Source organism: Centropristis striata, chromosome 2, assembly GCF_030273125.1.
Source record: "Centropristis striata isolate RG_2023a ecotype Rhode Island chromosome 2, C.striata_1.0, whole genome shotgun sequence".
Classification (NCBI taxonomy): Eukaryota; Metazoa; Chordata; class Actinopteri; order Perciformes; family Serranidae; genus Centropristis; species Centropristis striata.
In genome coordinates this window covers 12,341,235-12,368,951 of record NC_081518.1, presented here as the reverse complement: position 1 = coordinate 12,368,951, position 27,717 = coordinate 12,341,235, and the positions used below count along the sequence as shown (strand labels likewise).

Below are 27,717 nucleotides of genomic sequence, written 5' to 3'. Positions count from 1 at the left end.
GCATACACTCTTGTTACATAGAGGGCATAATACGACTGACTTTTAAAACCATTTATTTAAAATCTATCAAACATTAATCATTGTACTGTGGAAAATAAATTTGTTCATTTAGTGTCAGCTTACAATAACAGGCTCCTGCCATGTGAAAACAGACTGCAAGTTCAATTTTGAGGCCTTTATCATGAACTGCATTATAACAAGCTGCCCCTGTGATATTCCTGTGTCAGCTTTCTGTTGTACTCCAGTTTATGCATATATTTTTAATTTTCTGCCTTTAGTATCACCAACTATTTAGATAAAAACCACTTGAAATCAGTTTACCCACCCTCTTTTGTTTGATAAATTAATTCCAAGCCTATACATTTGAGTTGGAATTATAAATATTGTACTCATTCGGGTGGAAAAAAAATTGCTAATTTTAGGCAAATAGTGATCAGTTTTGGTGGGATGTTTGTTTGCAGTGTTCCCCAAAATTGCATTGAATTATGGGTGTATGATAAAATCAAAATGTCATTTTTTGTGGGTTTAGGCTAAAAAGCCCAACAGATATATTTTATTTCTTACAAATGATTTGTTGTAATATAGCCTAATGATTAGCCCTCATTGATGATGATTGATGCTAATTCTCCTAACATTATATAAGTATACAGTGCTGAAAGTAATGGTCTACATATATCTAACACAAACGACATAACAGTGCTTACAATATATCCTCAATTTTCATTTTAAAACAAATAACAAGCGTTCTGACAAATATTGCCAATAAAGAATATACCTCCATGGCCAATTCGCCTAAAATTAAAATATGTAGGCCTACAGAATAAATAAAAAGATGCGCTTATAGGCTATTCAAAAAGTGCCTTCATCGTTTTTACACAGTATATATGGACATGTATATGTGATGTCCATCATCTCAAAATTCAACGCTGGAATGAAAGTCCAAAAAAGAAAAAGAAAAAAAGAACATCAGTCTAATTTGTCAAAGAAGAGAAAACTCAAATCGGAGAACATTGGACGTGTGCATTTTTACATTGGCCTACTTTAACAAGAAGAATAAAGAAAAGTGTGAAGTGGTAGTCATCCGCTCTGCAGGACTAAGTACCAAACAGCAGCAGGGTTTCATACAGCCAGTCTTTACCCCGCTGGTCGATGTTGACGGCATGAAAAAGTTTCTTTTTTTTATTATTATATATTATTATTATGTGGTTGCTTTGATATTGGCCTGTCTCCGTGTCGCTGTGTGAAACAGTACAGAAAAAGTAGTCCAAGCTACTTGAAGCAGTGAGCGCGCTCCTTCGTGTCTCTCAGTGGTTATTTTACTCGTCTGTTCTGGTTTCAGTTCGTCCTGCTGCGTGGCTCAGGTCTGTGACACCGTCCCTCTGGGCTGCAGGTTGTCCCGCGGAGGCATCACATGACGCAGGGCTTGATGTCCTGGTAGACCTGCTGGTGGTGGTAGTACGAGCTGCTGCTCGGTGAGTGCATCGCTGAGGACGTCATGGCGTTGAACGAGAACACGAACTCCTTTCGGTCACACATGCTCGGAGACTGGGAATGGTACCGAGGAATACCTGCGGAAACAAGTTTAAAAAACACATTGCATTTTAAGTAAGGTCACATGTAGTAGTAATGATACTTTGACAAGCTCTTTTTAAAAAAACCCACAAAACTATAATGAAATTTTGTATAGCATTTATATAAATATTTTCTGTAGAATTTTAATTGTTAATTGTCAATTATCCATGATAGACATGTCCTATTGGAGCTGCCATAGTCATACTTTTAATTTATAAATCCATTAGTAATACAAGTATATAAAGTAGTGTAATTATTAATCTTGGAGAAAAGGTTCAATATTGGGCTTCATTTCACAAAAAATAAGTAGGATAGGTGTGAGGGGGAAAAACCAAGCCATTTAATTTAACAGTTGTTTCAAGTTAATGTTAATATTTTATTATTATGTAGTCTGCTTTTATATACTTATATACTTTTTCAGATAAATTGTGCCATGTATTTAATTCGTAGAGGATTATAACTGAGGACAGATATAACTTTACTCTGTTTTTTGTGTTTATTCCTCACAGACCCAAAGTCAATTTTTATCAAGCACAATTAAGATTGTCCAAAGTAGAGGCGGGCTTGCAGGGCTAATTGACAGTGGCCCTCTTGCACGCCAGTCCCGGAGGACTGAGGGCCTCGGGGCAAGGCAGGCTGGTCCTAACCGCGCTTGTTTTTCTTGCCCTGAGACTGGCACGGGTCTACACTCCTTGTCCTCTATTTTTTTTTTTTTTAATTATTGTTATCATTATTATCACGTCCAGAAACTGAAACAATTCGAGTTTGAACCCCCTGATATCTGCGTTTAATTTGGAGTAATCAGTTTCACTTACTTACATTTAAATATGTGGTTTGTTTTATTGCATAATTTTCCTCTAATGAGCTTGATTTGAATCCTTTTGATTGGCACAAAAGAGATAAACGTTTGTTTAGTTACAGCAAAATAAACGCAGTAATATTCAAATAAGGGAGGCCTACCGTGAGGCTACTCAGTATTTCCATTACGCCCACGTTTGGCACAAAACTATACAAATCTGTGACCCTGCGTAAAAATGATTGTTCAGACCCTCTGGTAATTCAATTGTTTGGTATTTGTAAATATTCCTGCATCATATTTTCCTTCCTATGATTTAATTTTCACCAAAAGCTTACTTTATTAAAAAATATCTGCAGTTTTACACAACATGACCGTTTTTGAAGTAATAAATTAGAGGTGGATATACGACTGAGCTTACCTTGTAAATCTGTAGTACTGTGGCCGTTCTGGTGCAGGTACGACTGGTCTAGTGAATGTGTGGGCAAGCTTGGCTGCAGCGAGTTGGCTCCTGGATTACAAGGAGACAGAGGCTGCTGCTTTATGTAGGAGGCCCCGTTATTGAGCGAGGCCGAGGGGGCCGGAGCCCACGCCGAGGCTGAGCTCGAGTAGACGGGGTGAGGCTCCATGACTCCCCCGCTGGTCAGCAGAGGGGAGGCGGAATTGTCATGGTGGGGATAATCACTCCCGGTGGATCCTGTACAACTTCCCATGTAGGAATGTCCACTGTTGGTCGACAAGTGTGACATGGTGTGCCCGGACAGACCCATCCCTTCCATGTTACCTGCCAAGTGTCCATTCATCATCCCAATCCCACTGTCCAGAGACAGGCTGTTGGGCGGACAGGACAGGCCTCCGCCGCTCCCCTGGAAGTTGTAGGACTCGGGGATGTGGTTGAATCCCAGGCCGTTCATCATGCTGTACATGGGCTTCAGCGCCTGGCACTTGCGCCTGAAACCCCGGGGTCTCCTTCTGAAGGAGCCCTCCTCGAACATAAACTCACTAGCCGGGTCGATAGTCCAGTAGTGGCCCTTCCCTGGCCGGCCGAGGCCCTTGGGCAGCTTGATGAAGCACTCGTTCAGAGACAAGTTGTGACGCACGGAGTTCTTCCATCCCTGGTATGAGCCCCTGAAGAACGGGAAGCGGCTCTGCAGGAACTGGTATATTTCACTGAGCGTCAGGCGCTTGGTAGGAGAGCTTTGGATAGCCATGACTATTAAAGCAATGTACGAGTATGGGGGCTTCTCAGGTCTGCGGATCCCCGCGTTTGTCTTTTTGGTTTTCGTAGTGGAGGAGGCGGTCTCCATCACCGCCGTCTGTCCGTGCGGCTTCTCCGGGGCAGACATCGGGGTGCTCTGGGCAGGAGTCTGCGCTGGGGGCTGCTGGACCTCTGCCGTCATTAGTTAAATTTAGTAATCGAGATGGCGAACGAAAATAGTTGCTTTCCACCTTTCCGGCTATATTCACTACAAAGTTGGACGCTAATTCTCTGACATAAAGAGCCAAAAAAGAAACAAACTTAACGCACAAGCCAAAGGCGAGACTGTCTTCCTAACTTCTTCCTCTTGGTTCAGTCCTGCAGCAGTCTGGAGTCGTACCGCCTTGTACGCAGCGTCCGAAATGGGATAAGGAGCCGAACAGGAGCCGCTTTCCACTTCAGTTGGTGTGTTGTCGTGCGTCCGAGGAGCTCACTTTTTACTTATCTGTTGCCATCAGGCATTGGAAGCTGGATGTCTTGGCCATCCTAATGTTGGGACCCGCCCAGTTCCCTCCTACTCCAGTGGTGGGCTGTAAGCATGCACATCTGTGTGCGTTCACTTTTCAGGGAAATGTTTTTTTCCCTCTTTACATTGAAATAGGGAATATATCTCCACTATAGCTTTTAATAACATATGCTATAATACACTACAGAATCCAGCTAAATACAAATATCTTGTTTATTTTAATACGATCACACACTGATAGTAACACTAGCTGGGCCTTTAGATACATACTCGCATTTCCTTGTTGTCTAATATAATTTTAGTTTATTTCTATTTTTATTTTAAACACTGAATATTGATGATAGTGATATAAACTGTGTAGATTTATAAACCTGCAGTAAAACACAGAGATAGTGTACACTATCTCTGTGTTTCAGGCCACATGCCTGATGCACCAGCACGGAACTATAGCTAACGTCTCCATTGTTATTAAACTTATAAAACATTTTATAAACCATTTTTAGTGTATGAAAAGTATTTAGCAGAGAACATGCCCCTCTTATTCCAAACCACCCTCCTGATTTCTGTAAAAGATAGACAGGAACATGGGCAGGATGTTTATACAGCAAAATGTAAACATTTTCCCTGGCCTTCTTTAAATAAAAAATCAAGCAAAAGCCCCGTTAGATCAGCTAATACTCAATCTGATGCGATATGCCCGTCTGTTCGCAGCGTCCTGTGTAGATGTTGGACGTTTTTACACATGAATATTGTTTGTGTAATGCAGTCATAATATTTACGCAGGGACGCAGGAGGGAGTGAGGTGCGAGCTCTGCCGAGCAGTGAGCACAGAAACTCGGACGGGGACTTGAGATCGACTCCTGCATGCAGTTTACCATCGAATGATCCAGAATGAAGGTAAAGTGGATTCAACACTTTTCAGTCTGAATGTCACCAGTGCCCGCTTTTATTTGGTGCCACCCTGGATGTTTTATGTGACATGATATCTTATAGGATAATTAGAAAAACGACGTCTGAATTAAGCCTTAAGCTTTTTACTTTAACTGAGCTGTAATTCACTCAAAAGTCTCAAAATGAGCTCCAGTTTGTTTATTTGTTATATTTTTTTAAAGTTGAATTTAATTTTAGTTCGTTTTATTTTGTTTTTACGGGGCTGTGAGCGCGAGGTACTGAAAGACGATCAGCCCATAACCTAAAACTGTTGACAGTAGATTGCTTATTGTTCCCTGGAGATCTCGCTGCAGCCTGCAACCCTTTGCCTCTCCATGGGTTCAGTTAGTCGAGCTTGTTGTGATTCTGATCTCTGCCGGCGTTAGTTGATGCTCATAACGGGTGTTTGTTTTGACATAATTGAAAATAAAACCGGAAAAAAAATCCTGGATAAACATTTTTGCCCCGTGCGTAAAACCAAACATGTTTGGAGACTTTTTTGCCCGGTGCGTAAAGGTCACCAGCAGCTCCTATAATATTTTATTCTCTATAAAATACTGTGGCAGCATGGTTATAAGTTCAATTTGAGGAAATATATTAAAATCAGATTTCGATGTATGACTGAAATATAATTGTTTATTGATGTTTACCGGACATGTCCAGGCCCTTTTTTGTTTCAGGCGAGAAAACAATTAATTGTCAAATTGTCATTGTCAGCCCAGAGTTGACAGTCGTGCCACTGTTAGTTTTTGCTGTTGCAGAGGAGATTTAAACCCATGGATAAATGAATGTAAGTATTGTTTTAACCGGTGCCTGCTCGGCCACTCGCCTGGAGTGAGGGCCACACATTTATCAGGGTAGCGGACCACCCAGCGCGCACCAGGGGCAGGCGCGCTCCCGTCCTCTCTCTCTCTCTCTCTCTCTCTCTCTCTCTCTCTCTCTCTCTCTCTCTCTCTGCCCACTGCATTTAATTACCGCTGATGACTTCATTCCATTAGGGCGCATTTTCTCCCCCTCACACGCTCATTCTACCCATGTCATGTTATTCTTACTTTGTTACGTATATAGACCTATATACATGTTTTTTTTTTTTAACTTTCATGTTCATCCATAGCAGTGTCCGTGGTTAGATGTTTACACCAAACATCAGTGTTGGATTGTGAGGCGCCACTCTCAAACTGCATTCATATTTCAGCAATAAAAAGCTCCAATATCATTTATTTTTTTATCACCTATATTAAAATGTTATGTTCGACATACAGTAATCAGCCGGAAGTTAACAAGTATCATAATAGCATATTCTACTGTATTTAATATGCTTTTTATATATGCATAATTCAATATTATTTCATAATTTGAACGTATTTTACATGGGAACAGTTGCTCGTTATAACGGCGACGGTGGCCGATCTTGTTCGTCATTACCGAGGCTTAAGTCCCGAGGTCAGAGCTTCCCTGTTGCTCCATCTCAGACGAAGACATGCACTTTTCCATGACGTCCCATCATGAAATATTTGACAGCGCTGCATCCTCAGGAATGCTCGGCCACTTAGGTGGAGGTACACCGCAGAGTGCACAGTCCTGACAGGCTTTCCGGACCGTCTTACCGTTATTTAGTGCGCTCAAACCAAGTTTGAACCCCTCAAAATCACGCTGCTGCAACGTTTTGCAGACTAAATGCTTTCTTATTGGTTACAATCTTCTGTAAATCGACTCCTGACACACGCCATCAGGCCACATATACATAATGTAGGCCTTCTTCTCGTACAACCTGAACATTATTATCAGGCAGAATATGTTCAGTTTTTACTTGTAATGCCTTTTCAGGATTAGTTTAATCACTGCACATTAAAAACTGAGTCCTCACAGACACTACAAGGCTACATTGTTGCATCATGTGAGCAAATCAGGACACGGTCAACTTCATAATAATTGCTTATTCATACTAATTAGGGCAAAGACACCAGGCGGATTATAGATTCAGCAGCTGCAGGTCAGCAGTGTAATTTGATTTGGCGTCACAGGAAGAGATTGAACTGTTGGGGAGACTCAAAGTCACTCAGAGAATTTAAAGTCTCAAACTTGTAGATTTAAATTTCCTTCACAGACGATCATCTTTGTGAAATCAGGCAGTTTGTCTCCTCGGAGGGCCGCAGAGGGTCACCCAGAGGCCGCAGGGACAGTGAGGCAGAGTGATCGATCAACTGGCAGTAAACTCATCCGACTTGAACTTGAATCAGGTTTTGAAACAACACAACACTAGTCTGTTATAGTTTTCCTAAATTAAATTACTTCTTTATAGTGCACGCATCTAGTAATGTGTGTTAAAAACGGGTCTCTTAAACTGATATAATCTGGAGACAAATACAAGTGCAATTATACTTTTTATAAATATTATTTCAAAGAAATGAATAGATGCATTTAACAAAATTCGCATAGGCCTAAAAGTAAAAACGTTTAAATGAAGGATATAGTGGATTTTACAAATTACAAATGCATGGTCTTCATAGGCTATTAGTCAGAAGGCCTGCTAAATGTTTGATACCAGAGATTTTTTGATAATACACACATATTCCTCTAATTTTATTGATTCCATTTCTCATAATCTCATAATGTAGAACTAAAAAAAAAGAAAAGCATGTAAATAATGTAACTCATCGCACACAATTTAATTTGTTTTTGCGCAGAAATACTCAACATAAAAAAGTGCGTTTCAAAAAAACAACGTGTGTCTGGTCTTTATATTATAGGAACTCTTAAATAAACAAATGTTATATTTATGTATTTAAAAAACAAAAAACATTAATATTGTGAATATATTTTTGTGTTCATATTTTGAATGTATTAAAGACTTTTCTAACTGCTTCGACTTTTTGTCGAACAAATAATGTTGAGCTGCATCCTGATGTGTCTCCTGGCTCTTTGTCTCTCAGTGTCGCAGTTCAATCCGCTTTGTCGCTTTAATTGAAACCAGTGTAATGTGGAGGTGGGCACCCCCTCATCACTTTCCCTGCGCTGTAGGTGGCCGTGTATATTTTCCTTTAAGTGCTGTTTATGTGAACGAGAAAGGACGGGATTGCTAGCAGACCGCTGATTACGCGCGCTGCGTCTCTATTTGATGGGCACCACCCTCTCCGGTAATCAGCTGCAGCACGAGTGCGCGCGATGACTTTTTAATTCTCTTGGCAAGATCTCCGCTCCGTGCCCCACCGTGTGTGTTGGTGTGTGTGTTTGTATACGTGTGTGTGGAGGCGCAGGGCAAAGTAGTCCCCTGGCACAGCATCTCTAACAGAAAAAGCTCATTAATGAAATGTTTGTGTTAATTTTCCACAACAATTTCACAGCGATGTCAGTGGAACAGGCCAATAGGAGCGATTTCACACTAGTCTGCAAACATCTGCTCTGCTGAAGTGTCCTTGAGCAGGACACTGAGCCCAGACCAGCTGAGCGACCCTGCTGTCTCAATAGAGGTTTAAAAGCCTTAAACGAAATATCAAATCATATTGTAAAGCGGTGCGTCGTGTTGCAGGTGTTATGGTGAGATAATTATTGTGTTTATTCATCTGGTGTCAGACACATTTAATTCACTGCTGTAATTTTTCGTCGCATTTTCATTTGTTTAAAATAGTCCCACATGTGAAATATGTCTTAAGGGGTTAATTCATGTTTTAAAATGTATTTTTTAATGTAGAGTGCCTGATGAGACCTTGCCATAATGTTATTTTTCATAATTATTTTTCATAATTATTATTTGGACTGGCAGGTTACGTATTTATTCATTTATTATTATAATTGTTATTGTTATTGTTATTATTATTATTTAACATATTTTTAATTTTCAAACTGCATCATTTTAAGTGTAGTAACTCATTGGCTGGTAGAATGCACGAGTCACATGTTGAGCACAGATACGCCCACCTGTCTGCCTCCGCTGCACACCTGCAGCCGCGCTGCTGTCAGTGACAGACATCAGCTATCTTCCAATTAAAAACTGAGAGTCGCTGATGATGTTTGAATATTGCAGAACTTTCATTAAATTATTTGCACACTGTATATGTTAGTGATTCAATTTAATATGCAGTGTTAAATCCGTCCTAAAAAGCTCATTGTAACAGATAAAATAAAAGCGTCAGTGAGCTTAAGGTCATCCGGTAATTTGACATTTATATTTTTGATAATTTGACACAAAGTATTTCTTTTTTTGTTTTGCAGATAGGGAGTTCATTATACCAGAAATCCATGAGTCATTGGTGCAAGCGTTGTTGTGAGAACCCCGGCCTCCTCAGTAAAGCTTCACATGGCTTCCCGCAGCAGTCCCTGGTGAGCTATATTGTCAAATTAGAGATAGCCCACTCACATCAGCAGACTGCCATTTATTCCTCTATTCTGTAGTTTGTCGCATGTTAGAGCAGACTTAGTTCTGTTTTCTGACAGCTGTATATGTTGGAGAGAAAACATGCCTTTCAGACAATGATAAAAGAATAAAGGCATATGTAAAATTCTTTCTGGTTTATTTTGTGATCATAGGCAGCACCACATAATTTGACATGAAGGACAGCAGTGGGGAGGATTTGGCAGGTCTGGAGGTTTTACAAATTCCAAACTGTCCAAATGTGGTTAGCACTTGCAGGGAAAATGTTCCATAATTTTTTAGTACCTGTTCGGAGCAAATTGGTATTTCAGCAAGTTGGCAAGTTGATTTCTGTATGAAACTGGACAAAACACAAAAAGCATAAAGAACAATATATGAAAACAATGAAAATATGACAATATTTTACTTATTTCAAGGTTAGACTTTAAGGTTAAAGCATGAAATTATGATTATGTAGGTTGTTATACATCTGGTTGACTGACAGTTTGTCTTCTCAGATATACAGCAATATTATAAATAAAATTATAAATGATTTACTAATATTCCTGAAAATTGTAAAGTTTTGCAATACAATTGGTGCTTGGGGTTTTTCAGGATATTTGGTTTTGGTTTATTGATAACATTTAAATACAGTTATAAATACTGCATATTAGACTTTAGTCCAACTTGTTTCCAATATTGTAATTAACTTTGGTGTTTTTCCTGTTTTGTTTGTGTGTGCTGATCAAATCTTTTTCAGTAAAGAATGTGTAAAAGTAAAAGTGAATGTTTTAATTTAAAAGAAAACATTTAATTTAAATTCAATATTCAGTATTTCAACCAAAATTCTCTTGGGTAGCTGAATATTTGCATTAATGATGTTTTAGGGGGAAACTTAATATCATTTGTTATTTCTCTAGGGAAGCTGATTCTAGAGTTCCCTGATAAAATGTTCATTAAATAGATCAGTTTAAAAAAAATCCAATATAGCCTGAATACAGTTATTCTAGTAGAAATAATTATAATTTAAAATTCTTGATGCACGTTGAGTTAAAGCATCTGATTTCTGCTCCTCTGATCATTGCCAGTGTGCGCAAATACTGATTATATGGATACAAAATACATTGTGCATTGCAGTCCAGTTCTTTCTTCCCACAAAAAGTCCAGTGAAAACACATAAAAATTTTCCTTCAGACGCTCCCTACGCTGCTTCACCGCTCCTCTCTGCTCTGTGGCCTTTCTAGGAGGATCCAGTCCCACACAGTGAGTGGGAGCCTGTTTGGTGCCCCACCCTGCAGCCCTGCACACCTCCCAGGGCCGGTCCATCATGGTCTGTCTGATGCAGGGAGAGACATCAATAATAAGAGCTGAAGCAGAAACCACAGTGGAGAACACAAAAGAGAGAGGGAGGGCAGGCGCAGGCCACAACCGGCTCTGCTGCAGGTTAGCTGCTTTGATACAGCTTTAATGGCAGTTTGATGGGTGCACATGGGGCGACATGGATTTATACGTACGTGTTTACATGTGCGTTTATATAATATCTATGGTGTTTACGCACAGCCCACTTATTCTTTTTTTCTTTACTCTGAAGGGGGATTTTCCTGTGGCAAGCTGCTTCGGAAAAAGCAATTAAGAATTCCCAAACAGTACACCACAATGGGAGATATCATTTGTGCAATGTGTGTTCCATGTCCCTCGCAGTTTCTGTCTGGAATGGCTTGGCTATTTTTAATCTGTGCACAACCGAACCCACCTACAGACAAACCACAAATTGAATGAAGGGGAGGGGGATGAGTGGGCATGGTAATTGCCTATTGTGGAGCTCAAACTTCTCTGTTCTGCCATAAACAGCTCTGGTAGTTCACAACTTGATACCCAGCGCTCCAGCCGGTTTGAAATTAGGGCATATCCTCATTGTCTGTGGGAACCCATAGCCAGGCAGTGGTTGGAATCAGTCAGGAATGCTTTGGGATGGTAACTGGATTCGGTTGTAATGCCCGGCTCTCCACAGTGGAACACTAGGGTGGGAAAAAGGCCGAGAGCATTTCCTGAGTGGAGGGGGGTCCCAGCGAAGCATCACACGCATGGGCATCATGTGACAGTGATCCTGCCAGGTTTTAGCCTATGATCCCAAGTGAGGAGAGGAGTGGAGAAGAGTACAGCTGTGGGGGAGGTGAGGCGGGTGCTGTGGGCAGTGCCAGGAGAAGTAGAGGCTGGAAGGAAGACAAGAGAGGCACAAACACTGTAGCTGTTGTAATGCAACCTGTTGGAGGGTGAAGCAGTCAAAGTTGTTGGAAATGACCTTTATTTTCTGTTACATACTTTTTTTCTGCTCCTTATAGTTTGCTTATGTCTAAGTTTAGATGCTCACATAATAGACACATAAGTGTTAAATCATGTACCAGAATAAATAAAAGAATAGTGCAATTATATTACAAAAAGGGTAAAAATAGATAAAGAAAAAATAGTTACAGTGGGTCATATTGCATGTCTTTTCTTTAAAAACAAGAGGTTTTATATAATTTGATGAAGGCCAATATGAAAATAATATGGAAGTTTCTCTGATTTAAAAAGAAATGTAGAAAGCTCTTTCTCCTAATCTGCTTGGACCTTTATTTCAATTTATCAGTTTCCCACCTGCTGTTAATTTGCATAAGGTGCCAGGCTTCAATTTTATCAATAACATCACAAAGTATTAATATCACCTGTGCAACATCAGTCAAACTTCATCCTGCTATCACTCCTAATCTGATTAAAACCCAGTGAAGACTTATTGAGGATGGCCCTCACTAAATGTGTAAACATGAACCTTAAAACTATCTACACTTCTGTTTTTTTTAAGCATGTAACTTAAATTTTGATTTTTGGAAAATCTACATCATGAAAAGGTGTGTTGCTTGGGCCGCTAACAGTTCCTGTTCACACTGTACAGACAAAAATCACCTGGATTAGTTGACATTGAAGAGAAAATCTTCAACAAAGAGTTATTAATGTCTCTGTGTTTTCAGTGTTATTATAACTGTGAGTTTCTGCGGACATTACGTAGGAAAAAAAACAACAAATATTACTGCAAAAATTAGCATACTTTTTGTTTCACCTTTAAACATAACATCTGCTCCTATTCATATTTATATATATAAAATTTAAATTGTGATTTTGCATTTCTAATGTCATTTTAAAAGAGGAAATATAATTGTGAAGAAGACTTTTTTGTTTATATATTGCAGGATGAATCATGTTGGAGAGAGTGAATTTGTGTCCCATATGCAGTTATGTCCATGACTGCTGCGTGTGTACATGCATATATAACTACTGGAGACGTTGCATGTGTGCGTGCCTGTGATGGCTGTCTCTGGCTGCATGTGTTCATGTATCAGTGCATCTGAGAATGTTGCTGACTAGATATTTGTGTTTGTGTCCAGACTAGTGCTGGCAGCCAGCCGTTGGTCCCTTTGGCTTGAGTAAATGTTGTGACGATCTTGGGAGGAATTTTGCCCTATAGTTGTCAAAGGGCTTTCTATTTCCACCTGCTACCGGCCTCTTTCCGTTGGTCTGCTCTATAACAATGGCAGTGGGAAAGCTGTGGAGTGCAAAGTGATTGATGTTGGACTGTATTTGGCCCTTCTTCAGATTGGGGCCTGAAAGGAAGTGGCTATCCCTGCCTTCCACCCCGACTACCCTGCAATAAGGCAGGGCTCAAGAGGGCAAAGTGCTGATCAGGACTCTCTTAGACATCCCATTTTAACAAAGTGCCAATCGTCACAAAAACAAGTTGGCAGCTGCATGTAAACACGGTTTCATGACTTATGACTTATAAATCAATTTGCCACTACAAAAAAACAGAATAAAGTTAATTTACGCCACACAATTGAGCCAGACTTTATCCCCTCCATCTCCGTCTCCAACCATCAGTCTTTTCTTGTCGTTTGCGAGCGAAAAGAGATACAGGCTCATCATGACTACATTCTTTCCATTTTGCTGAAGAGCAGCGTGGCAGAGGAGGTAATCTATCACCCAAATTGTCTGTCCTTCTCTCTCCCTATTTCAAACTGTGTTTCTCTTTCTCCTTCCTCCAGGCTGGAGTGGGCAGGCGTGCGGCTTTGGCCACAGGAAGCTGTGAATTCTTTGGAGAATGGAAGATGTCTTATGGGGAGACATACTGGCCTCCACCCACCCACTCACCACCCCAAAATGACACCTGACCCCTTCATGTGTTTATATCAGACCATGGAAGTGAGAAATAGTGATGAGTCACTCTGGCTGTGTGTTTACACTCCGGAGTCACGCAAGGAAGGAAATCAGCCACGGTCTGCTAAAAGTGGCGAGGTGAGAGAGAATGGCTGCAGTCCCCCAGCACTGCAGTGATTTACCTCTCAGAGCCAGAATTTATTTCACGTCATCTCTGCGGCGAAGACTTGAGACCAACAGAAAACAGCAACATTAGCAGCCCAGTGGAGTGTTGTCGAGGAAAAGGAGACTCTTATTGCGGAAAGAGACAAAACAAGAGGTAGTCACTGAGGAGAGGTGTTTGTGTGTGGATAGACTGTGTGTGAGTGGAATTTTACAGATAAGTTTCAGTCTCATTAGATACACAGTGTTGATCACATCCAGTTGCTTTCTGATTGAGGCACGTAAAACTCACATCAGAGTCACTGAATCAGAATTTACTCGTTTTCAGCCAACAGCAGTCATATGAACTTATTCAGATTTGTTTTTATAATCATTGATATACTCTATTGATATCAAGCTTTAAAAAATTCTGGTTATGAGAGAAGTGTAACAAAAATAAAATAAAATAAAAAATCTTGCATGTTGTGATGTAAAAACAACAACAATTTGGATGTTATGACAGCATGCCAGTGATGTCACACATAATGATTCCAGAAAAATCTGTTTTTGTGTTTTTTAATAATAAAATAAAACAAATACATTGAAATTTAGTAGAAATACCACAATCACAAGTAATTTTAACAGCTTGGACTGTAATAAAAGATGAAAGTTAGAATTTGAACAGGAATCATATAAAGCCTCATCCCACCAACATAACATACTAGGTGTATGTTATGTTGGTGGGATGAGGGTTTATTGTTGACTGGAGTATAATAAACTATTCTAAGAAACAACCATCACAGAAGCATTTTGAACAACTCTTTCTCAAAACATTATTAGTTATGTATGTATGTATGTGTACCTGTCCACCTGATTGTGTGTGATCAATTATTAGCAAAGTGTTTATCTTCCTATTCTATTTTATCTGCTAAAACTGCAGAACTGGGAGGCTCCCCCAGGGCCCCAATACATTGGTATTTTTTAAAAAGCACTAATTGGAACTAAAACAAAAAACAGCTAAATTAAATCGTGAGAAATAAACTGATTGACAAAGTCATGAAAATTGGAATCCCAGAATAAAGCAGCTAATAGACACGATAAAAAATATCTCTGGATCAGTAGGATGATAGTCAAAGAGATATAAGTTACTTCATCTTACACATCATCCAACAGGCTGTGTATCATTTTATATTAACAATAACTGATGTGCCTTTCGGACCTCAAATGCAATATTATAAAGAGGATTATCTCATTGTGTTATAAAAAGTGTCTGTGATATACGTATGTGAATGAGTGATCTGACAGTATGGCTGCTGTATGAACCACACTGGACACGTATCGCTTTGTGCTTTGAGGACTTTAAGTTCAATGTACTGTAAGGTGTGTTTACTGCGGCTGCGACCAGTGTTTCAAACACGGTGTCATTGTTATCCTCCACACTAAGCCACTTTAGATTCTATATTGCACAACTGTTGTTTTCAAGAGACAGCTGTAGTTACTGCCGTGGTGCTCTCTAAATAAAAGTGACACTTTATTTCTTTCCATCATTACAACGGTGCGAGTAACTTCATTGCCGACTGTAGTGAGTATCCTGTTACACACCCCCGTGTACACCGCCACAATGAGAGAGTCAGCAGCTCTTATTTTGGCTGATCTCTCCTGAATTGTAAGTCCTGTCAGGGGCTTTGATTGATAGTTGTGTTTATCACCATATTATTAAGTAATCAGGCTCACCACAGCTGGGCCTGAAGCTCCTTAATTCCAGCTACAGCACACGGCTTCATGCTAATTAAAGGTTTGGCAAAAGTGTTTATTTTTGTGAATTAAAAAAAATATATATAGTTGTCTGTGTTTTTATGCGACTGTGCTGATTGTTGCATTTGTATCCTCTCTGGAACATTTAGAGCCAAACTTCAGTGTTTTTATCTTCATCAGGAAGATCAGCGGAGAGATCTCGGTAAAAATCTGGCCTTTCATACATAAAATATTGTTTGACATTACCATAAGACCTGCAAAATGACAAATAAGGCACACAGAGTACAGTACAGTTTATCCGTATATAACATGAGAAGGTCAATCAGTCTATGTTCTGTGTATCAGCAGAGGTTCCTTCTCGCTTCGTTAATAGAGCCCGCGGCAGGCTGCGTTTGTGTATTCCTGAGGTAAACACAGTCATGGCAAAGTGGACATGCTGCTGAGTGTGTCCTGACTGGAGACAGAAAGCACTGTGGCACTGTACTGACTGAGACACTGGCAGCTCTCTAGAGGCAGGGTTAATGTGATGAATGGCCATTTGGTAATGGGCCATGTATTAGGGTGAAATAGCTATTTTAAAAGCCCGAGCTCGAGCCGTAGCTATGGGCAATTTGATTAAGGAATCAATCAGGTGGCAGATGTTTCATGTTGGATCAGTCACCTCTATCCCGGTCTCTCTTTCAACCAAGTGAAGGAAGAACTGCTTGAATGACTGCACGAAGCAATCAAATGAGAGTGTAAATCCATGCAGTCAAAAACATGAGTGATGTCATGTTGTTTTAAACATCATAGGCAAAAACAGTCAGGAGCTGTATACATGAACTGATTGATCCTTAAACAAGGTGATAAAGGTTATCATAATTTTTCTGTCTATCTCTCTCGTGCCTACAGCCAACAGACTGTAAATGTGAGAGTGATACTGCACTGTGCTGGTTTTATATCTATCCATTGGAGAACATTCAGGATTTGTACAAAGTCTTGAACGTTTTTGCTTAATTTGAATGTTTTCAAGGTTTGTAATAAACTTGAATTTGAATATACTGCTAGAAAAATGCCTGATTTTTAACATAATCTGGTGTTGCATTCACACAATTACTCATGTAAACCAAAAACATTTTAATATTTTAAATTAAACTATATTGTCATGTTTATTTATCTTCTGGTGTCTCACAGCAGATGCAGGGCTGACACTAATCCATAAACCATTTTCAAAATTATTTAAAGGATGTCTGTTCTCATCATCCATTGCTAGATAAATCCTCTGTTAATATCTTAATCTGTAAATTAGCAAGCATAAAAAAAGCATTATCAAAACATGCAAAAGTGAAGGGCTGGTAAAATAGACAGGGTCATTATAAATTGTCTGCTATGGGTATAAATTAATTTTGTAAACATTATTTTTCACAGTTGCATTTATAGCAACTATTTAAATGTGATAGGTATAGGTTTAGGTATTCTGAAAGTGTTTGAAAAGGATTGAATTTCAAATACATTATGTTGAAAGTGATACAAATATATATAAATATACATATATAAAAATATCTATATGTGATTCAGAGGTGATCATTAAGTTGTTTTGTGCCACATTGTCTTTTACTGTCTTACTGTATCCCCTCTCATTGTTTTTTATTCTTTTGAAATACTTTGAACATACATTTTTACCTTTTTCACAATTGCTGTTTTGCTCCAGTGTTGTGGACGTACTGTTAATATTTGATTTTATATGTGTTTCCTTTTTAATTACAATAATAAAATGGTTCTTCTGGTCTCATTTGAGCGGGTTTCTCTCTGATGTATTGTATACTTGTCGTGCTTTTAAAAGCACAAACAAAATGTATTATATGACAGGACTCTGCTTTTAAATCAGACTCTGTCAACAACCGCTTTCTTTGTCAACAAAGTGAAAATTAAGCTATATAAGCAGAATAAAAATGGTTGCACCAGACAAAGAACTGAAATGTCTCTTTTTAAAAAAATATAATTATCATTCTTCAAGTAAATTCTTTTATGTGTGAAGTCACTTTGTTCGAGATAAATTTAACCTCAAAGTTTTGCTCTTTGCCAAATCCAAGTCAAGAACCACTTAAGGACCTTATGATGGAGTCCCTGTTTTTCTGTGGTAGTGTTGAGACTCGTATGATAAACACAGCGAGGACACATTCAGCATTATTGAAGCTGTTGGTGGTCCTCTTGTTTACTTCAGTGTCATAAGTTTTCTCCAACAACCAAAGGGTTATGGATCACTGTTCATGCTGTCTGTGTATCTAAATAAGTTGCCACTACGACTCAGAGATGATAATCAATAACGATCTGTGTCTGATCTATGATGGGCTTAATTGCTGGAGCCAAGTTATCTCAGTTTGACCTGGGATTTCTGCTCGGCTAAAAGTGGATTCATGACGGCTTATCAGTTTTTTTGTAAAGGTCATGTGAACCGGAGGAGCTCAAGTAAAAAAAAAAAAATCTCCATCTCGAAAAAGTCGAGCTGATCAGTATGTTTACACTTCTGTCTCTTATGGCAGGATTTGAACATTTTATTGGTTTTGCACCACAGAGATGGAAATAAAATTAAAAGTGAATCAGGGCAAAGCAGCAGCGACCTCAAACATTTTGTCCTTCTGGTAAGTGGATAAGCTTCATTAGAGAATGTTTAAGCAAAAAATAGTTCTTATGGCGTTAACACAAGAAGCATTTATTTCAGATTTGGATAGTAATAATTTTTACTCTTGCTTATAATCACTTTTTATTTTATTTAATACAGACAGGAGGTGAACTCTCAGTAGATCCCCAGAGTCATTAATGTGTGGATCACCACAGGCAGTGTACAAACAGCCTTATCACAGGTGTTGGTAAGGACAGACAGATGGACAGACAGACAGACAGACACATGGTTCCACTTTGACGTCTGCTAATTCCAGGGAATCAATCCTAAATGACACCTATGGGATACACAGAGTGGATTTCCCTCTGATGCAGATTGGTAGTGGTTTGCAGATGAAAGACAGTAAAATAAATAAAGCTGTGGCGAGCGAGCAGAGCTCTTCTGTCCGCACAGTACAACCATAATGGGATACACACTGACATGAGGGGAGAAGTGGAGGCCTGCTCCTGTTTTCACCACTGTTGCTATGGAAACCCTGATGAACTACGGCCGCGAGTCTCGAATATTTGTGTTGACGTTTGTGAAAAATATTCAGATTTTTCCCCCTCATATCAAAGAGTAATTTAAAGTGGAATAATAGTGATTAGCAGAAAGCCGCTCTGGTTCTTGTCACCCACCCTGCTCGCCCGCCCGCTGCTGCTGATACAGTTTTAATCCTAAAACACGTCATTAAATCAAACTCAGCAGTATCAAATGGCTCTTTAACCCTCTCCAATCAATCTTTTCATCAGCTGCTGTGTCTGCGGTCGGCCTGGAGTAAGAATAGTAATGGTAAGACAATACTGGCTTGTCTCATCCTGGCTGAGAACTTGCATGTTACTCCTACAAGTTACACTGACCTCTTATTCTCCGCCGTGCCAGCGAAATTCAGCTTTGTGTTGTGCAACACTCCAAGTGAGCTGGGAAGCTCTTCCAGTTGTCTCTGCATCTTCTTGTTTAGGAGGCTGCCTTTAAGTACCACTGCACTCAAAAATGTGTTGTGCAGCTTCGCTCTGCAGAAAGATGTATGTGGAGAATTTGACATTAGAAAACAGTTTCATCCTTCTGCTGAAGGTAGAAAGTATCTCTGTTCTCCCTTGAAATCTCAGTTTTGACAATCCGATGACCTGCTGGTGGCCTGCACCACTTTCTGTCTTTCAATGGCTGTAGCAAGCTCAGTTTTAACACCAGTGAGGATACTGGTATGATATGAAACTACATCAACCATGTAATGATATCTTTTTGGGAAGGGAGCCGAATAACATTTCAAAGTCAGGTTAAATTTTGGTGTTTTGAGCTCTATGATACTAGTTTACAACTACAAACTAGAGACCCTCATTCAGAGGATGCATGGATTTCACGGTATATCTTGACAAAGAGGGTTAGATTAATGATAAATTCATTTCAAGGACAGAAGTGCTGGCAATACATTTGTTGAAAAAAGCAAGTCTTGTAGAAATCTCCAAAAGGCCAAAAGTCACAGCATGGATTTTTAGGTCTTGGTGTCATAATGTGGTATTTTGTTCATATATGATCACCATGATTTGGTGACATCACAATTAGATTGGAAAACAGTCATGGTCCAATATGCAACTTATTGTGTCCAGCAGTTAAACTTTGAAAACTTTGGATGGAGAAGTCGATGCAGGTTTCATGAGTAAATTAAACATTTAGTGGAAAAAAATATATATAATATATCTAATATATTTTAAATTATCATTATTACAAGCAGACTATTTTATGTCTTAAAAAGTGTCTCTTGTCTCTTTAAAAGGAAAAAGCTGTGAAACAATTGGCCGTCTTATTGGCTCACATTCATTATTGCCTGTTTAGAGGCACACTGATGCACTTAAAATAGAGGCATTATCAAGGTTTTGTCACTGGTGCCACTGAGGTGATTTATTCAGATTCTGGTCGACTCCCGTCTGATGCACTTCAACAAATCACAGCCTGAGGTCTGGCTAACCACACACATCACACTCATCTCTGTCTTCCTCTGTGATCCCCACACAGCTCACTGGACAAGAAATCACCCAGGGGCTGTTTGTTAAAGCTCAGCTGACCAGGAGTCAAATCATCCTGTGCTCACGAGTCCCTGCAGCTGCATTAGGAAGCACATCTGACAGCGATAATTTGGACAAACAATATAAAATAAACAAGCAAAATAAAACCCCTTAGATAGAGAAGAGCATTTCCAGTTATTTTACACCCGTCTCAAGGAGCCAAAAAATGTTGTCCAACACACTCCCCTCTTCATGTTCAACTAATACCTGTTTGCTGAGTGGAGTTGTGAGTTTTTCTAATGATTAAGGGGTCTTTGGCCACCAGCAGTGCCGTGTGACCCCGGGGCTCAGGGTGATAAGACCTCCATAACTCTACTTTATCCCCCTGCTCATTATCAACCTCAATCCCAGATCTGCCCTGAGCCCTCAGGCTGCAGCGGGGCAGCCTCCTCTCTACCTTCCATAACCCTCTGCAGCCTGAAGATTACCAGGGAGACACACAGGCTCAGTTTGTCTAACCCCAAACACTTGACAGCTCCTTTTTGTGGGAGGCAGGGTCAAACATTTTGTAGTACTCAACCGCAAAAGAAGAAGAGTTATTTTGCTATAACTGGCAAAGGAATCAGTTGTGAAGATAATTTATGATATTTAAATTATAATCTAAGTGATATTCTATTAAAATTTCAACTTTAAAAGTAAAATTCATGTTTATTGCCCTGCTGTTAGTGCATATGTAGCCTATGGTGTGGTTCCCAGTCAATTTCTGGTTCTCTGTATTTAGCTGGATATAAAGGCTACATACTGTTTATCCATGGGCTCATGTAAACAACCGGCTGCGTGGTGAACGGCACTGTTTGCATATTCACCTGTGTAAAATACGTGTTACTGGAGGTTTTCACTAGAGGGCAAACCGGAAAAATTACACTGTCACTACCATGTTTGAAGGATGTAAATAACAAACCTGGCAACGCTTCAGGAAGCTACGACTATATTAATTCAGAAATCATGGCAAAAGGGACAATAGCGACATCGTAGCTGATATGTAAAGCCCTTAAATCAAGCACGTCGTGAAAATGGTGAGTACTGCTCCTACCCTGAACATACCGCTAATGCCTCAAACAGACGCAGGGCACTTGAGGCACCTACCTAACAGCTGTGGGAACTCATGCCACAAATGCACCAAAGGAAGCAAAAAGTAGCCTTATAGCACACAAATTGTAATTTAATTGGAAGTCCAAAACCCGCCCCCTCCAAGAGATGTGTCCTATACAGGAGGTGTTGTCCTTGCATCAGCTGGAGAAAATAAGACACTAAGTGAGACCATATCAAAAGTTTGCTAAAGTGTGGTCTCCATTTATTAAAGGATTTATGTAAAGGAGTCTGATATACAATGCAGCTTACTTTTATATTATTGCTACTGTTACTTATAATAATGCATTGGCATGCATTCTTATTATTTATTACTTTTTTATTTTGTTTTATTTACTATATATTCTATATAATTTTGTTGTTTGGCACCTTATCTATTTTTTTCCCCCCTCTGAGTGGGCTCCTGGGGGTCCCAGGGAAGGCAGGTGGTTGGTGCAATGTCTGCCAGTTCAGAATGTTTTTAAATGTCCATAAAATGCAAAAGTCCTCAAGTAAGGTACAAAAATCATGTGCATTGTTGTAATGTGTCGAAATCAGAGGGAGTAGAGTAAGTTTAGTTGTTATAGTTTCTCTGTACTCCACATCTGTTTGTTGTCCTGATGTGGTAAACTCTCCTGTTTATCCTCAGCATGGATTAATATTTCACTAGTATCCTGGAGGGAGACATGAACAAAATCCTCAAATCAATTCAGCCGTCATTTATTTCTTAATTGTGAAAGGTTGAATCATTTTCAGAGCCACAGGTCTGGACTGATGCCTGACCCACGGAGCTGCTGAGGTTGTCAGGGTGTCGGCCAGGCTGCTTCTCCCAAATTTGGCTTTTTTGAGGGAAACTTATAGCAGTCAGTAGCTGAGGCCAAGGCGATGTGTTAATACATGAATATGAGAGCTTTTGCTTTTAACCTCACGCTGTTATTCCTGGCCCTTCGTATCTGCAGCGTGGCCACGTATTTTTCATCACGCTCTTTGAGTGGCAAAACATTGGACTGTTTTCATTTGTTTAACTTTCATGTCACTGTAAGAGGGGTTTTATGAAGTGAACCGCTGTCCCATCAGTGGCACATGATTGATGTCTTTAACATTAACCAAAGAATCATTCAAATAAAAGAGGCTACATTTTGAAATAAATACATTTTAGGTTTTTTTTAAATTATATAGAAGTTGCATCCTGGATGAAATGTTGTTTTGTGCTGGAGTTTCACTTTGTTTTTCATAGTAACTGATATCCGACGCTCATATAATTTAGTTGTCTCCAAGTACTTTTTATTTCTGCCTGAGCATTTCCCTCAGCCATTCAGCTGCTTGTTTATGCATCCGTGTTTATGCATATGAAAGGGAGTCTTTATGTCAGCATGGATGTGTGTGTATGCTTGTCGGCATTTTATGTGTGGTATGAGGGGAATTACGATGGATGTGACAGAAGCAAGTGAAGTTGAGTTCTCATATCAGTCATTTGCAAATTCTCAGCCTGATAACTAGACCAACATCTATGAATCTGATAAAAGGGAGACTTTAATCGGATTTGTTTTCATTAAAATTTATATTCCTAAACTTTGAGGGTTACAAAAGACAACAACCAATAACATAATAAAGATAACAAACAAACAAAACAGAAGGGAAAACAATATATATTTATCATACTTAGGATTAGTTATAGAATTAACATTACATATTATACAGTATTTGTTTTATTTTCTGAGTAAACACACAAAAAGGAAAACAAATATCATATGCATAACCATACACTGACTTATATTTAAACAGATGTATGCATATATGCACTCCTACTCCTATTTATTTATTTATTTATTACACTATGACATTTTATATTATAATATTTATTTATTCTTAAAAACATCCCAATGAGAAATGTGGATTTTTTGTTATATTACCCTGATTCCAAAGTTGGGATTTGGTTTAAAACGTAAATAAAACTGTGTATTTTGTGTTCAAACTCATAAACTTTTGTTTTTGTAAATATACATACACTCTGAAATCAGAATTTGATGCATTCTGTCCCAACTTTTTGGGAAAATGTGGTCGTACAACAGAAGTGTTTTTAGAGACAAACCAAAAAATGTTGTGGTAGAAAGAGTACTGCCACATTTATACTGATATGTAATTGCACATGTTATTCATCATACAAGTCACAATCAACATAGTCCATTGTGAGTCATTAAGGATATTTTGCAAGCTTTTGTAGCATTAAACGTTAATATAAATATTAGGATTAATATACATATAAATATACTCTATATAAAATAGTTTTTAAAAAATTATTAAGGAACAAATATCAGCAATTGTTTGGACAGCCCGACTGTAAAATCACAAGACTAAATTTAGCTTGTATTTACTTTAGAGTAACCTGAAATGTCAGAGCCATGCCACAACAATATGAACAATTTGGAATGAATATAATCACTGTGGTTAATAACACAGTTGCTCGGTCTCATGCTGTGGTTATATTCCAGTTTGCAGTTATATTTATGAGCAGACAGTGTCAGTCTATCTGTCAGAGAGAGACATGTGTAATTGGAGGAGGCTTACTAGAAAGAGCTTGGCAGCCTCTGCAGAGCAAAGTAAGACCCTGGACAATATTCCTGCTTCATGCCTGAAAATCAATAACCCAGACCCCGGTGGTGAATGCACGCTAGATGGACCCCACACAGCGGTGAGCTTTTCCCCTTCCACCCCCCCCCCCCACACCCCCCACACCCCTCGATCTTCCACATTACGCCACAAACCCCAAACTCAGCTCTGTGCATCCAGTGTTGGGTAAATCACCCTCCGTATCCCTCTCCTCATTCCAGTTTTTTTTCATTCTCAAGTTGACGTCTTTCTTTTCTCATTTACCGCTCTCTTTACTAAGCTGGGTTGCAGAACAGCAGTGGAGGATATTGGGAAATAGCTGTAAAATGATTCATCATCTGGCTGACCTTTACCAAATGCATGCGTTTTTGTGCCTGCGAGTGCATATGCAAGAGAGAGGAGTGAAGAGCGGGGAGGGGTGCGGAGGCGTGCAAATTTCTTGTTTTAATTTCTCAATTGGCTCTTAACCAGGGGTCAAAGGTTGGCTTAGCACAACAGCTTTGACAAGATAAGCACCTGTTTCTCTGCTGGTAGAAGCCAGAGTTATCCTATTACCCTCAATATGTAAACCTCTCAAAGGACCTGTACACACATGCGTGAATACTGACGTAAATATGAGAAAACACCAGCGCTGCTCTCTCAGGGAAAACACTAACACTGTCAACACCTTCCACCCCCGTAACTTCAGAGACATTCACATCCAGTATTACCTGACTACAAACTCCTCATCAAGACCTTTGTTTTGAGCTGCGTTTGATGCTTTGTTTACCTCGTTAGTAGAAAATCTGTAATTGAACGTTTCAGGATGCTCATTACACTTCACAAGTCTAGAGTAGATGCTTTATATAAAAGGTGCTGGCACGGATACCTCTGTGGGCATGCCGTCCTTTTGGGTTGGCATTGCTGTATTTTTAGACGGTAAATAGGCACAAAGAAACCACCTTTCTTTGCCACATTTTAGCACCAGTAATTTAGCCCACCCCTTGTTTATACTGCCCAGGGCCCGCCTGATTTTTTGTTGTTTTCCTGCTGGTGATTGATGTGAGGGTCACCTATCACTGGACAGACTCACAGAGGCTTAAAACAGAGATATCATGCAACATCAATAGGATATTTTCTCCATATTAATTCATCATCGCGAGGCAGGAATAGCTTCATTCAGTTAACAATGGAGCTAATCAGGCACTGTCAGCTGCTGCATGTGGAACAGTAGACATGTCCTTGGCGCTAAGCAATATAGCTACATGAAGTTGGTGTGAATGATTTAAGCTTCTGACAGTGTCTTTCAAAATAGTAGCGCACACACTGCAGCTACTGATGCCAAGTCTGTGTATTTTCTGTGTGCTGAAGCCTCATTAGACCGGGGCTAGCTTGTGATGGCATGTTATATTTTCACGCTCATGGATGGATTACTGAACCGGCTAACTGGGCACAGGCCCTGGTGTCAAAAACATGCAAATGATCACATAGAAACAATAAACAACTACAAAGAGATTCAAAACAACTGCAAATAGACACAGATATCCCCAATGACTACAGAAAAGCTCAAAACAATCACAAAAAGATGCAACACAACTATAAGGACATGCAAAACGGCTGCAAAGACACTCAACAACTATATAACAGGGTAGAACGACTACAAAGTGACACTAAACAACTACAAAGACACAAAACAACAATAAAGAGACACGCAACTACAACAAGACACACATCAACTACAAATAGTTACACAGCAACTACAAAGAGACACTAAACAGTGACACAGAGGACAAACTATCACAGACAAAATATAACTACAAAAAGAAAGAACAAAGTGTCATAAAATAACTACAAAGAGACACAAAACCACAGAGAGATGCGTAGCAACTACAAAGAGACACAAAACAAAAACAGGAGAAACAACTATAAAGTATCTGTGTCTTGATGCTTTTTTATAGGCCATAGACCCCTTGCCTCATAATGCACCAATGAATGCTCTTATTCTGCGAGATTGGCCAAAACCCCAAAGCCTTGAACCCAGAGACAGAGTGAGGCTCATTCTGCTGAGGTGAAACTTGTTGACAAGCTGCAGTGAAGACAGGCGGTCATTAAAGTGTCAAGAGGATGTCAGATCTCTCCCTCTCTCTTTCTCACCCCATGGATTTTCCTCCTCTCTAAGTCAGGGAGCTGTTTTGATAGAAACCCTTCATTAGGTGCAACAAGTTACCTGAGGTGAAATCAGAGAAGTTATCTGTGTTATCTTCTTCCACTGCTCTGTCAGTACTCCCATACAGAGAATAAAGGAGTTTCCTCATGTGATATGTCGGTTTTCGTTTTTATTTCCACTCATAAGTCACTTTCTGTAATAATTGTGTCTGTGCTGTGCTTTCTTGCAGAGAGAGTGTGTGTAAGTTGCTACTGAGCCAATGGTCACTGTGTGTGGTACCCGGCCAGTGAGCAACTGTGTGTGTCTGACAGGCAGCACTGTTAATCCACACATGAGTAAGGGGTCAAATTGCTCCGGAGTGCGTGTGTGTGTGGGTATTGTGCCAGCGGTGTGTGTACTGTACTTGCCATTGTGTGTTTGCATTTGTGTGGTGTCTCCCTTCACCATTCGTTGTTAATTAGGTATGGTGATGTGAGTTGCAGGCTTGCATGATCAAACGCAGTGAATGTGAAACCGTACAGGGACCAAAGGAAGCAGTCACGAAAGCCGTCTTGGCAGTCAGTGTGTTGGTGTGTGTGTGAGTACCGGTGCTCCGAGCCTGGCTGGAATGCTTTCTGGATGCTGTGGCCTTTCACTAAGCCTGGGCTTTCTGCTGTATTAATCACCCTCCGCAAGGTCTGATTTCTTGGCCTTGCGCGCTGAATCTGAGGCCTCGACACCCGACTCTGCTCTTTACGCTGCCCATGAACATCGAGTCAGCATGGCTTCCCACAGCATGCGGTTTCAGATGTGTGCGAATGCACGAGAAGGAAACTACAGGGATTTGACGTGTGCATGGTTGAGGGAGAGTGGAGAGGAGGAGGGGGTGGAGCGGGGAGAAGAAGAGAGGGAGGGGCTGGTTACATGCATCTGTGTGTGACAGCCAAAACTGGCAGACTTGATAAGAAGGGTCGGCCCAAATGAATGGAGGTCAACGCTGGACTGGTGTAGTAGGGATCCAGTGTGGGTAGGGGAGGCAGACGGGGCCACAGGGGTCGCAGAGGTCACACAGTCACACAGACAGGGTGTGTAGCCTTACATTGTTCTGAGGAGGCCCTGCTGGATGAATGACGATGTGTCACGATGAAAACACTTTCTCACAATTGTCTGTAAGAATGTGTGTGCTCATGGATTTCAAGCTCATGTATGTTACAGTTATCCCTCATAGCCTTGGTCTGACAAAAGATATATACAGTTTAATTTAGAAAGACTATGTACAGAAGTGTCAGGTAATGTCATTACACTAAAAGAAGGTGTCTATTATTCCTGAAAAAGCTGCAGGAAGTACACTGACCCTCTGGACTTACTGTGTTTTGTATGATAAAATCACATTCTATTCATCTCACTACGTCAGGCTCCGGCTGATAGTACACATGGCTAATCATTTGGGCCGGAACATTTTTTATATTGATTTATAGCTGGAGAGATAGCTAGTCTTGTTGTTAAATCAAATTATATTTACTGTTCATAGCAATGTAATTGACTTTGAATGTTGTTGACATCGCTGAGCCAAAAGGTTCTATGAGCGGAATAAAAAATATCTCCCGTTCAAGTTGTGTGAAAGGTTTGTCCTCTAGTTGTAGTCCTGTAGTGGACAATGTTGCATAACAATCTTATGGGATGGCAATGATTGTTAGAGACATTAGTCTAACTCTCAGGTAAAACAGAATCACGGTTTGTGAAAAAGTTTAGA

The 27,717-nt window shown here is 39.8% G+C and overlaps 1 protein-coding gene across 1 annotated transcript; it reads right to left on the bottom strand.

Moving 5' to 3' along the window:
- Nucleotides 1-36: 36 nt before the first annotated feature.
- foxf1 (forkhead box F1) lies at nucleotides 37-4,046 on the bottom strand. Its single transcript, XM_059350458.1, has 2 exons — nucleotides 2,790-4,046; nucleotides 37-1,568 (listed from the first exon to the last, which is right to left on the bottom strand). Exons 1-2 carry the CDS (start codon nucleotides 3,766-3,768, stop codon nucleotides 1,408-1,410), a joined length of 1,140 nt encoding a protein of 379 aa, XP_059206441.1. The 5' UTR covers nucleotides 3,769-4,046; the 3' UTR covers nucleotides 37-1,407.
- Nucleotides 4,047-27,717: the final 23,671 nt, after the last annotated feature.

Excerpts from the sequence above, each read along its gene's own strand:
- foxf1 (XM_059350458.1), bottom strand. The coding sequence starts at position 3,768 with ATGACGGCAGAGGTCCAGCAGCCCCCAGCGCAGACTCCTGCCCAGAGC. Across the intron at positions 1,569-2,789 it reads CAGTACTACAGATTTACAAG|GTATTCCTCGGTACCATTCC; the intron begins GTAAGCTCAGTC and ends TTGTTTCCGCAG.